At 33.4% G+C, this 12,968-nt stretch overlaps 1 protein-coding gene across 1 annotated transcript; it reads right to left on the reverse strand.

The window, feature by feature from the left end:
• Nucleotides 1-745: 745 nt before the first annotated feature.
• Nucleotides 746-8,801, reverse strand: LOC111880852 (cullin-4). Its single transcript, XM_023877267.3, has 17 exons — nucleotides 8,308-8,801; nucleotides 6,711-6,826; nucleotides 6,061-6,407; nucleotides 5,524-5,704; nucleotides 4,532-4,654; nucleotides 4,165-4,452; nucleotides 3,915-4,040; nucleotides 3,611-3,712; nucleotides 3,457-3,510; nucleotides 3,259-3,365; nucleotides 3,107-3,167; nucleotides 2,491-2,622; nucleotides 2,268-2,405; nucleotides 2,088-2,168; nucleotides 1,878-1,958; nucleotides 1,692-1,772; nucleotides 746-1,064 (listed from the first exon to the last, which is right to left on the reverse strand). The coding sequence occupies exons 1-17, from the start codon at nucleotides 8,675-8,677 to the stop codon at nucleotides 951-953; spliced, it is 2,502 nt and encodes an 833-aa protein (XP_023733035.1). The 5' UTR covers nucleotides 8,678-8,801; the 3' UTR covers nucleotides 746-950.
• Between the last annotated feature and the right edge of the window lie 4,167 nt (nucleotides 8,802-12,968).

Genomic DNA, 12,968 nt, shown 5'->3' on the forward strand with positions numbered 1-12,968 from the left:
TAACAAAATATGTTAATATGATTAATACAGCACTAATCATTCCTCAAACTGTTTCTATTGAGATAGAACTTATTTAAAGTGTTAAATTTTCATAGTTTGTTACTGTTTCGCTCATTGTGTAGGCAGAGCTTAATCGTTACGTGTCTTCTAGTTGGTCGGGTAGCACCTAGAGAGTAATCGAAGATTAATCGGGACCTAATCAGGATTTTTACAACATTATGTATACATAAACCTAATTTAACACTTCATCAAGTTTATAACACCCAAATACATACAAGCTATATATATTCCATGAATTAGTTATCTGCATGTCTTAATTCATTAAGACATTGGATTAATATCACCATTTCACCAATTTAATACATGACTTAATTTCTTTTATCAAACTAGTTATGCTCCATAAATAAGTCATCCATATGACTTAATTCATCAAGTGCTCAAATTCATTATATCACAACTATCCAGAATTAGTTTTGTATGTCTTTCTAAAATTCAAGATATTAACCACAATTTCATCATATAATACTCAAGAACATGATTATTAACCTCATTTCATCATATTACTAAGCTTTCTTCCATCAATAAGCTAAAACCATATATCATACATTATAAACACCCAAACCAATGTTAGTAATATGAACGAAATTTACCTTTGATTTCAAGTGGTTAAGTTAAGAGTTCGATGTTATGTTTTATCATTGTGCCTAAATATAACATAAGTTTTGCATGTGTTTTACAAATCCGATAAGGGCAAAAGAGTAGGATTAAGAAATGAGAATAATAGTAGTAAGGAACTCTGAATATAAGGTGAAAAGCACAACGCAAATTAGACTTTACAATTAAAAACAAAAGCTATCGCTGTACATAAACAGACCAAGGAAAATGTATTCCTTTGATAAAAAAAACAAACAAGTTTTCATTTGATTTGATTTGATTTGGATTGGATGGATTCATGCAAGATAATTGTATATCTGAGGGTTGCTCTTGTCTCTCTCCAAATACTCCCTATCAATCAAGCTTTCAATCCTCTTCTTCAAATCAACTGGTTTTATTGGAAACTTTAGCTGTTCCAATAAAAATAAATTTTAATAATTGATTAAAAAAATAAAAAAATAAATAGTTCAGTAGCTAAATCTCTATAAAACGGTGGCCTTGATATGATACTATAAAAGGGTTAGAAATAGTATACAGGTTTTTTTATGGTTAATAACTTAATATCATAAAAGACCTTATATATTTGTATTTTTTCAGATTAAACCTCAACTATATTTTTTTTCTGAAAAGACCTTTCATTTTTCCATTTTTTTCGATTCAACTCTATTGGCAGTTTTTTCCAAAAAAAAAAAAAAAGGTTAGAAATACTAACCTTTTTTTATTATGATTGTAGGTTTTTATCACAATATAATTACGTTTTCAGTCCCTGAGTATATTTGAATTTTTCAATTTTGGCCCGAATAATTTTTTCCTTGCAGTTTTGGTTTTTGCAACACTTTTTGCCCATGTTACAAGTAAAATGACTACTTTTGATCCCTGAGTAACTGATTTTGCAATTTTGGTACCAAAAATAAAGAAAGTAGTACTTGAAACAGGGACCAAAATTGCACGAAAAAAACATATTGGGATCAAAATTGCAAAAGTGAGCTATATTCAAGGACCAAAAGTGTAACTTACTCTAAATAAAATGATTTTACCTGCTGAAAGAGTTCAGTTATCAGAAGAGTATGACTCAGAACTTTTCTAGTTTTCATAATCCGAACAATAGCAGCATCAACCTACAATATATTCAAAATAAATAAATAAATAATTTGTGGTTATAATCACAAAAAATTTAAAGTTTCTAAACACAATAATAAAAAATTAAGAATAAGATATTGGACCTGATATTGACGATCTTGGAAAACTCTCTCTGTGGTGCTTGCATTTTCTTCCACGGTTTCCTTCAATTGGATAGCATTGACCTGTACACACACACATATGGAATGGAATGGAATAATGAAATAAGTAAGGGAATGGAATGAGTCATTCCATTCCATCATACCAAACAACTACTTTAGCTTTAGCATATGGTTTTTGTTAAATGCTCTCACCTTTATACGATAAAGAGGAGCAGTAAATACATCATTAAACATGAAGGAATCATTGTCATCCACTTCCCTCCCTTTTGGAATCTGAGAAAAACATCAACATTATCGGTTGGTAGGCTGTATGTGCAAAAGACATAAATGCCCTTGAGTTAAAAGTTAAAAGGTAAAAGTTAAAACAACTACCTTTTGAAGGACACGGACTTTTCCACAAGCAAGGGACTGGAGAGTCCTCCTCAGTTCTTTGTCCTCAATGCTTGTAGCATCCTTAATATCTTGAAAACTAAGCTTTTGTGCATCATTGAACAGCATCAAAACAACTGTCTGTAATCATATAAAATCCACCTTTTATATATATAATCAGAGAATAAAAAAGATTAAAAAAAAAAGAAGAAGAAAAAAATCAAACCTGAAATAAGGAAACTGCAAGTTCTTTTTTGCCCTTTGGAAATTCTGCTTTCAAGACACAGTGACCTAATGAATTCTGCCACATTAATCGCCTACCACTGTATTTGCTCAAGTAAAACTCTTTAAATATGTCCTGTAAAAATCATACAAATTTCAGCTTATTGTAAACCAAAATAGTTTTACATTTTTGGTCCCTGAGTATAGTTGATTTTTGCAATTATGGTCCTACAAATATATTCATTTTACCAGAAACAGGGACCAGAAACATTACAAAATAAAGACCAAAATTGCAAGAGAACTTTTTAGGACCAAAATTAAAAAAATGTCCTGTTCAGTATATTGTAAACCAAAATAGTTGCATAATGAAAAATCATAAATTACATTTTTAGTCCCTGAGTATAGCTGATTTTTGCAACTTTGGTCTCAAAATTTGTTTTTGCAATTATGTTCTTTATATGATGTTATGTTTTTGGTCCCTGAGTATAGTAATTTTTGCATATAAAGACTAAAATTGCAAGAGAAAACTTTTTGGGACCAAAATTGAAAAAATCAACTATATTCAGGGACTAAAATTGTAATTTACTCTAAATTAAAATCATATTTCCTTAATGGCATACCTGATAAACATTGAGTTCATGGGGAAGGCGGACATCCATTGGTGGATATGTTGGCCAATACCTGAATTTATTTTTCCATATTACTTTATTTAGCAATTAAAAAGCAGATTTTGAGTCATATTTATTAATTAATAATTATAAAACAAACATACCCAGTTGTTAAGACATGGACACTCATTTCAATTCCCGAGGGTAGTTTCGTCCTTGCTTGAGATGATTGCTTGAAAGATTCATTTATCTCCTTCGATAACTCTATGTCCTAAAAAACGAAATTAAAAAGATAAATGATTTTCTTAAAGACATATTTTGGGGCAAATTTGTAAAATTACTTAGAAGATATAGAAACAAACCTTGAACATTCCTTCAAGCTTGTTGGTGAACTGACTACCACATTCGGTTTTCAACTATACAAAATGATAATGTTATTAAGATTAATTTATAAACATAAAAAAATGCATTTGATTAAGATTTAAGACAGCAGGTGAAAAAGGGTAGTTTGGGAACCTTGGAGATCATAGATTTTTCAGCATCAATAGATGCACTCTTTCCCAAAAGAAGCCTTTTTGCAAGATCCTTTTTATAGAATGCTTCAAACACATCCTTACCCTACATCACAACATATATAAAAAAAAAAAAATAAAGAGTTTTTTTTTACACAAATCAGCAAAGAAAAAGACTAAATGAAATATTTTTGTGTATTCTATAACTATACGTTCATTATACTTTTAACAATTTATTGATTTGTTATAATAAACAAATCAATAAAAGTACATTGCTATTTCTTGCATTTATTGTATCATAATATTACCTGTATAAATCTGAAAAGAACCAAAACTTTATCAAGAGTTCCCTCCAATTCTTCCTCAGATGTACCCTTATTTCCAGCACGCAATTTCTCATCCAAAAATTTAGCAATCAACTCAGCAGGCCGATTCTACAGATATAAATATATAAATATATATATAACAAACACATTTATAATTAAATCTGTTACTTTTACAAAACCTTAAATTGGAGATGAATAAAATGAGCATGATGATGAAATAAATATGGTATACCTGGCGTAGATTGATGAGGTGTTCAAAGGCTTCTTTAATTGTGTTGCAAAAAACATCATTCTTTGAAAAACTATCTTCCCATATTTTATCAAGAGAGAGTTTGAATTCCAAAAGGGAGAAGACCATGTCTTTGTCTTTTTCTTCATCTGTCACAATGCCTTGACCTGTTTTTCTGATGTATGAGCTAAGAGCTTGCCTTAAGGATTCAAGGGCATTCACTCTGTGGAAAAGTGTATACATTCTTCTAAGATCTTGAGTTCGATTCCCATCCATCAACATTGTGAAACCCTGTTAATGGTAGAATTAAAATTAGGGTTCAATGCAAGAAATTGAAAACTGAAGAGAGAGAATGAAAAAGTATTGATGCCTTATCGAGTATTGCAGAAATATGGAGCTCAAGGAGTTGCCTTTCAGCAGTTGCTACCAAAGGTTTTCTTGTAGTAGCATCAAGATAGAGTAGACACCTGTCATGTTCTTCATGCAACCTTATCTGCAATCATACATCATACATGGAAATAAATATCAGAAAATAAGTGAGAATCGCAAATCTGTCTTTCAAAAATGTATTCGTTCAAAAAAGTTTCATATTTTGGGCGATATATGCAACAAAGTGGTTATTTAGATGAAATTTGGAATCATATTTCATTCTAGGAACAAATATACAAGCTTGTTTCATTCCATGAATGCTTATTTAGGCAACAAGTTTCAATTTTTTACCAATTGATGCAATAATATTTCACTTTTTTCACCAATTTATGCAGCAATGTTTCACAATTTTTTTAACTTATACAACTGACATGAATTATGCAACCATTTTACACAGTTTACCAAATAAAATATTGGCTCTTTAGGTCATACAATTTAAATTTTGATGCATATTTTGTATAAAAACACATTTTGTTTCATACATTGGGAAAAATGGTGAAATGTTGTTGCAGAAATGTGCATTTAACCCTAATTTAAATATTGAACCATGTTTCATTCCATGAATGCTTATTTATGCAACAATGTTTCACTTGCCAATTTACACAACAATATTTCACTTTTTTCACCAATTTATTCAACAATGTTTCACCTTTTTTATCACTTTATACAGCTGATAAGTATTATGCAACCATGTTTCAACCAGTTACACATGTTACTGATAAAAGATTGCATCTTTTAGTCCTAAAATTAAACTTTGTTGAATGATTTGTATGAAAGCCACTACTAAACTGCATCAAATGGGGTGGAAAATGAAACATTGTTGCATAAATACACATTTAACCCTAATTTATATAATAACCTAGTGACTGAATATCATTGTCATTTACACCTGGCACATAAACTTTATAAAGGAAAGAGAAGAATAATACAAACCTCCACGTGTTTTAAATAATCTGGAACATCGGAGTATTGCATGTATTTTACTCCTTCAGCAGCATAGAATTCTGATGTGCATTCAAGGAATGGCTTCTCAAAACTCTCAGAGTAAATTCCCAAGGCAATGAACATCTTTAAAAGATGATTAAGGAGTGTTCTATCAACTGCTTCACCTAATCTGCCAAGTGAAAAATGAGGGCATATCAGTCATTTGGATGCACAATTAATCAGATTTACTTCTTGTTTTCCTTTCATAGTTACATTTTGAAAAGGGTACAAGAAGCTACATAGTTGTTTGTTTCATTCCTTAAATTTCATTCCTTAAATTTGGTTATTTTGGTTACAAGGCCAAAAGGGTATTTGTTTCCCATGTCATCTTGGACTAGATTGTAAAATTACAATGTAACCCTTCACAATTGTAACCTATTGTTTCAACTTAAAGGAAACATCAGAAGTGTATATGAGAAAGTATGAAAAAACCATGTTCTTAAATTGAAGTGTAAGAACATTTGGTGAAAAGATATGGGAATTTACCTCTCACTCTCTATCATTTTCAGAAGGCCAAAAACTGTTTTATGCTCAACTTCTGAAGCTAGTGATAAATGCTTCCTAAATAGTTGAAGCCCCATGTCCCATAATGATCTTACAGTTGGAGTTTGTTTCACATAGGTTCGATCAAGATACAATGCTATACCACGGATCATCAACATTTGATCACAAAAATCTTGCCATGTTTTCTGCACAAGTGATAAGAACACCACAAGATCTTCACTTTGCCCAACTAATGAATTTAAAGCAGCAGATATATGGGCTTCACACTCCCTCTCAATCCTTTGGTAAAGACTTCCCCCCATTTTGTAGAGACAAAGATCATTCACAGCCTGTTATTCATAACAAAATTTAGTTAACAAATGTATTTTGAATTTGTTCAGACTTATAAGATAGGCAGATGCTCCATGATCAGATCCTAACAAACAGATTGAGACCAACATGTTTTTCCCATTTGCCACATGGATGATGCCATGTAGGAAGAACATTTGGAAAACAGGTGATTACAATTGCAATTGTAAAAATAAACACAAAAGATTAAGTTGTTTCCTGAATGGTGAAAAGGGTAAATGGGAAATACGTTGATGGTGATTTATGACATAAACCCTAATAAAGTATCATGTAGAAGCACTCACTTGATAAAGCTTCTCCAAATCACAAGGATCTGGTTGCTTCAAGAATATGGCACTAATGGCTGACTTCAAGACTGCCCATGTGTTCTCCTCAAAGTTTGTTGGTAGAGTTGGCTTGGCTTTAAGAGAAAATACAACATTTTAAAAAAGTTATATGCCATAAAATCTAGAAAAGGAAAATGAAAAGAGAGTAAAACTTGTAGATCACCATGAGTAAAATGCTTAAAAGAGCTTGTAATTGTTAGATTAAGTGGGATTAACTGGTGTAGAGTCATTAACTTGTTTTTAAATGATAATTAAGATATATAAATTAAATGGAAATTCTTATTAAGGGATAATATTGATGCATGCCATCAAGATAATGGATCAAGGTAGGGGTATCATGTTTGGGAATAAGGATGATAAACTGTAAACAGTAGTGTAGCTTTATGAGCCATTTACATTACATGTCATAGAACTTTTCTTTATTCTTTTTCTTTGTCCTTATTTTCTAATTTAGAAACAAACAAAGAAAAAAGTTTTTCCATGCCCTTGACCTGTGTAAAATAAAATAAAATAAAAACTTGCTGATAAAGAGTCGAGATTCTTTAAAAAAAAGGTGAGAAATGAATCAAGTAGACCATGCTCAAGAAAGAGTTGCAAACAATTTAAAATGACTTGCCCTCAACTGATTAAGATAACAGCATACAATTATAATAAACAGATAGATAAAAATAAAAACTGCATTTTAAAAAGTAATCCATGGATATCATTTACTGAACTCAAAATTTAATTCATAAAGCTGGAATAATAGTGACTCCATATCTAAGTTTCTATTCAGACAGGTTCATTTGAGAAAAGTAAAAAATCAACCATCCATGATGTGTGGATAGGTACATATATGAACCATGAATGAGAAAGTGTGCAGTTGCCCAAGTTCATCCGAGCTACAAATGCAACACCCAATAACATATTTTTGGACATCATTATATGAACTAAGAAGAGAGAAAAAAGAAACCCAACTATATACTTAGGGTAAATGCATAGTAAATTCCATATGCTTTTAATGTAAAGAGTTCCTACATTCATTAAATATTCAAAATTGTTTTAGGGTTTTAGATACAATATCTTTTGAATGTACAAAATAAACCATTTTTAAGTTGATCTTTCCATCTACAAGATTAAATTCTTCTCGATAGACATCTAAATGTTGGGTGTTGTTCATGTAATAGAGTGATTTGAGAGTCTATTTCTGTGATACAATAGGAGCATATAGATGAAAAGGAAGGAAATTTATGAAATGATGTTAGTGACAAAGATAAACAGCAGAACCTTAAAACCTAATCCAGACAACAGAAATTTCATGAAAATGATAATGAACTGAAACCTACAGAGTTGAGGAAGTATTTAGCTCCTCAATTTCAGCTAAAACCCACATAATCATTGACAGATGATACATAAATCAACCCATAAATCCAAAACCCTATACTTCCAATTCGGCAAAAGAAACAAAAAATATAAAGCAAATTGAAGGTTTCCTGCAGATTAGATACATCAAATTCGAATATATATCAGAAATTGAAGTAAGAGTGCGAGTTAGGTAAGAGATTAAATCGAGGACCTTTGAGTAGCTTGATTACGAGCTTCTTAGCTGGTTGAGGAGGCGTTGCTTTTTTACGAGCCAAATTGGCGGTGAATCCACCAGCAGAGGATGCGCGTCCAGCATCGTTTTCAGTGGGATCTTCGATCATGGAAGAAGGTTCGGCAGATGGATTATTATCAAATTGATGTTGCTGGAAGCCGTTTTTGTTGTCCAAAGAGCAAGATACGGCCTGTGATTTGGCCTTCTTCATCGCCAAGAAGTGAGCTCCTCCGCCGCCGCCGCTGTCGCCGCCGGTTGTGGTGGTGGTGGTGGGTGGTTGTGGAGATGTGCAGGTTGTAGATGAGCGCTTACGGTTGTTGTTGGAGGTACTAGTGTTGGGTTGCGACATATGAAATTGAAATCAAAAACTCATTGTATTGTAAGAGAAACAGATAGAGATGCGAATATATATGGAGGGGATGAAGAGGGGGAAGAAGGTGGAGACGGAGAGATGAGTTACAAAATAACACACTAAACCATATGTCTTTAATTTAGGGTAAATTTTATTCTATACAAAATGATGAAAAAGTTTTTTTTTTTTTTTTTATTTGAAAGTTGAAACCAAATCTATCTCCATTTTTATTAAGAAAACATTGGTTTGGTTTGTAACTATCTATTTTTATTCTATGAAAGTGTGCATTTCACAATGTAAAATATTCAAAACTCATATTATCCGACTTGCGTTCGACTCACTTAATAACTTATCAGATAATAGTAGGATATTAAACGGAATTAGGTTACCGAATCAATACTAGATTTGTTATCATCACCACTTTATGGAAATATTATACACTCAAATAAAATCGTTAGTAAAACTTTTAATTGAGGTTGATTAATTGATCATAATCAAATCAAACACTTAATTAAGGTTGATTGGGTCTTTATTGTATTATTGCTCACTTGATATGATTTTAATATTTATGTATGCATTTCTTCTCTGAAAAAATGGAATTTCAAAACTATTTGTAATAATTATACACTCCAAAAACACTAAAACATGCAATATGTATATCATTTATCTCATATGTCTAATGTGTGTCATAGTAGCCATTTTTGACTTATACTCAAATACTTGATAAACATACAAATAAAAGTTATTCAATCTCCAAGACTTTGCTTGTCTTAAGTGTGTGATCCACATACTTTTCAAATTTGATTATTAAGGCAATTCATGATTAAAAATGGTGATTATTGTAATGACTCTTTCATTTCTTTATGATAATGTATTAGTAATCATATATTGATTTCTATAACAACAAAACCATCACTATTTTGTATAGCCTTAAGTTTAATAAAATCTTCATAAAAACAACACTTGGTTCCTTACTAGTTAGCAACATGCACTAAAATCCATTGATTTTTATACTCAAATTATGATACCGTTAATCATTTCCATAAAGAAAATCCACCGTATATTTGATTTTGTTCCAACATCCCCAAATCATAATAAACTTGGCTACTTTGATCATAAATCAAGGAACATGCACTGAAATCCATCGATTTCTATACTCAGTCCATGTGGTCATGGAGGTTCGTCTGAAATGACTCTATGGTATAAGGCATAGTCTCATGTTTGCAGCAAGGGGTTAGTCAGTACGTAAAAGTTAGCCCGAAAGCCTCTTTAGGGAAGTTTCCTTTCAAAAAATGGCCTCGGGAGTCGCCTCAAGCCTCTATAACTTAAGTGTGGGGAAATGGTGAAATATCATCTTAAAATGATTTGGTATATAGAAGTTGGTACTAAAATTTGAATTGCAATTAATGTCGATTTAGAGAAGGAGAGTGAAGTGGAGATTTTTGTAGTATCAAAACCGAAGAGAGGGGAGTAATTTATATACGGGGCTTGTATATATAAGGGGTTAACAAGAGTTAAATATAAACTTAATAACTTAACTCACTATGCTATGAAATTTTCAAAATTTATCAATAATTGACACAACCATGTAAATTCACTTTTACATTTAAATCATATTCTCTAGTGGGCCGGCCAAGGTAAGTCAATTTGCAAAAGCCAACAAAGATTTAATTTGATTTGATTGCTCGAAGTATAAATCTTGATATATAGCTTTATATAACTTATGGTACTGTGGACCAAACACATGTCAGTTACATGATATTTGAGATTTAGTTATGAATGATTATTTACTATGGTTTTATTCATCCTAATTCTTTGTTATAGAGAACTAAAATGGTGTTTATGGAGAATCTTGTCTTCATAGTTCCTTCCTTTTTATAAGCATTTGTACTCCATTAATGTCCAACTCTCATCTAATGTAGGATGTGAGAAAACCACAAAGTCTCGTAAAACAATTCATCCCACGTCAAGGAATAGAATGAAAATGTAGCACCCATAGATTCGGGCTAGTCAATTAAGATATAATAAGCGTTAAAAATGATTTTTTTGATAGAAAATTATCTATGATAAATAATTTTAACCAAAGTAATAGTTAGGGTCAACATTTGTAACCTATTTGACGTAATAAATAAGAATTATATGAATATTATGTGTTTCCTTATTATTATAATATAATATAATATGAAAAATCAGCTAAATCCTTCGTAAATCATAAAAATAAGTGCGCCAAAACATATATATATATATATATATATATATATATATATATAGAAAGTACACGTCTTCCCGATCCCGAAAATATAAATTTCGTAGAAATCCTCTGTATGAATTACATATGATTTTTATAAGATATAAAAGTCAGTCGCACACAATGAATGTATGACGTAATGTAACATCCCAAAATTCATGACCATGTCATAATCAAAATCAATATCCAAAACATGTCATAAGAAACAACATTAGAGTACAACTCTCAAAGATCTCATGTGCGGAAAATCATAGTGTGATGACAATGATAACAGATCCTCTTATCCTGAGCCGGGACCGCCTGACGGCAATCCCTCGCATAATGCCCCTCTTTCCCACACTTGTGACACGCACCACCGGACCTACAAACTCCGGCATGACCCTTTCCACACTTCTCACAAGTGTGGCTGCTCTGGCCTCCAACCCTAGAGTCAACGGTTTTGGACCGTTTCGGCACCAGCTGCGACTGCACCGGGGCCTGCCTCTGCTCTCGCAACTACAACTCCATCTCTAACTCCCGCCGCCTGGCGGTCTCCTGCAACTCTAACAAGGTAATACACCTCTGCATGGACACAAACTGTCTGATGTCCCTCTTGACCATACTCAAATATTGGGACATTTGAGCCTGCTCCGAAGCAAACTCCGGGCAAAACATCGCCCTTTCAGTGAACATCCTGGTGATCTCCGTCACCGACTCTGAATCCTGCTTCAGCTCCAGGAACTCCTGAGCCAACCTCTCTCTCTCAACTTGCGGAACATAACGAGTACTAAACATTTCCCGGAACTGATCCCACGAAACCGCAACCCGTTGCGCATCAGAATAAGATCCCGTAGTCAACATCCACCAATCCTTCGCCCGATCCTCAAAAGGTTCAGAGCACACCTCACCCTCTGATTCACAGGGCATGAACACGTGAAGAAACAACCTCCACGTCTGACAACCATCTCATAGCACCGATCGGATCCTGAACTCCATCGAAAGTAAGGGGGTTTCGTATTATCGATGTCCTGATTCTGAAAACCTTGACCGGTTCCTCCCCCTGCCGCTGCTATAGCCGTCTCCGTAAGAGCTGCATAGCGCTCATCAAGGTACTCAACCATGGCGGTCTTGATCGACCCAAACATCTCTGGCAACTCAGCCTGGAACATAGCAGCAACCTCATCATGCAGGATCTCACGAATCTTGGCATCCAACTCATCCATACTCATCTGACCAATGACATCGGGTGGTACTGGTCCATCCTGACCACCCTCTCCTGATCCCGATCCCAAACCGGATCCTGCCTCGAAACGTCTCGTAATCGCCATACTGAAAATACGCCACAAGATATTAGGCATTCCTCATAATAACCCCGAGAACTAGCTCCCAACAAAACCCTAGGGGTTGTGACTTCCTTGATACGCGTATGGGTCCTGTGCTTTCAGTAGTACGGGCCCATACTACCTTCCACACCTACCCATATTTGTATCAAGTATCACCACAACACCCTAACAACATATACATAACGAACACTCAATCCTCACTTCTAGAGGAGCACATCTATCTCATAACTGACCTACAGGTCCCACACAACCCACCCATCCATGAAACTTCCACCAACCCTACAGCACTAGTGTATGCTAGTCATATATAATGTTGGACCCTATAGACTTTCGAACATCCAACCCTACCCTAAGCTCCCAATCATACAAGAACAGAACATAAGGCCAAATCAAACATTCTTAGGCTATAAGATCTTAATTATGTGTAGTCGTGATGCATACACTAAATAACTATAGTAATGATGTCAATTTCATACAAAGGAAACCCTAGGCTAGCAGGCATCATATAATCAAGCAATTCTATCATGCAATTCCTGAAGATCCCTAGCCCAGTACTAGCATGTTGTTCTAACATATCAAATAACTTGTATGGTATTTTGGGGTCTACTTACTGGCTCTGGCTTATCGTACCCTCTGCGTCCTCCTTTACTTATTTTGAAAACCTTTTAAAAACTATTTTTGAAAATCTCTCCTTGATTTGAGACTGGATTCACACGAA

Source organism: Lactuca sativa, chromosome 7 (genome assembly GCF_002870075.4).
Source record: "Lactuca sativa cultivar Salinas chromosome 7, Lsat_Salinas_v11, whole genome shotgun sequence".
Taxonomy (NCBI): Eukaryota; Viridiplantae; Streptophyta; class Magnoliopsida; order Asterales; family Asteraceae; genus Lactuca; species Lactuca sativa.

Bases quoted from the DNA above. Each gene is read 5' to 3' on its own strand.
- LOC111880852 (XM_023877267.3), bottom strand. From the start codon at position 8,677: ATGTCGCAACCCAACACTAGTACCTCCAACAACAACCGTAAGCGCTCA. The intron at 5,705-6,060 runs GTAAATTCCCAT...TTCACTTGGCAG, and splicing joins AAAATGATAGAGAGTGAGAG to ATTAGGTGAAGCAGTTGATA. The intron at 1,959-2,087 runs GTGAGAGCATTT...GTGTGTGTACAG, and splicing joins CTCCTCTTTATCGTATAAAG to GTCAATGCTATCCAATTGAA.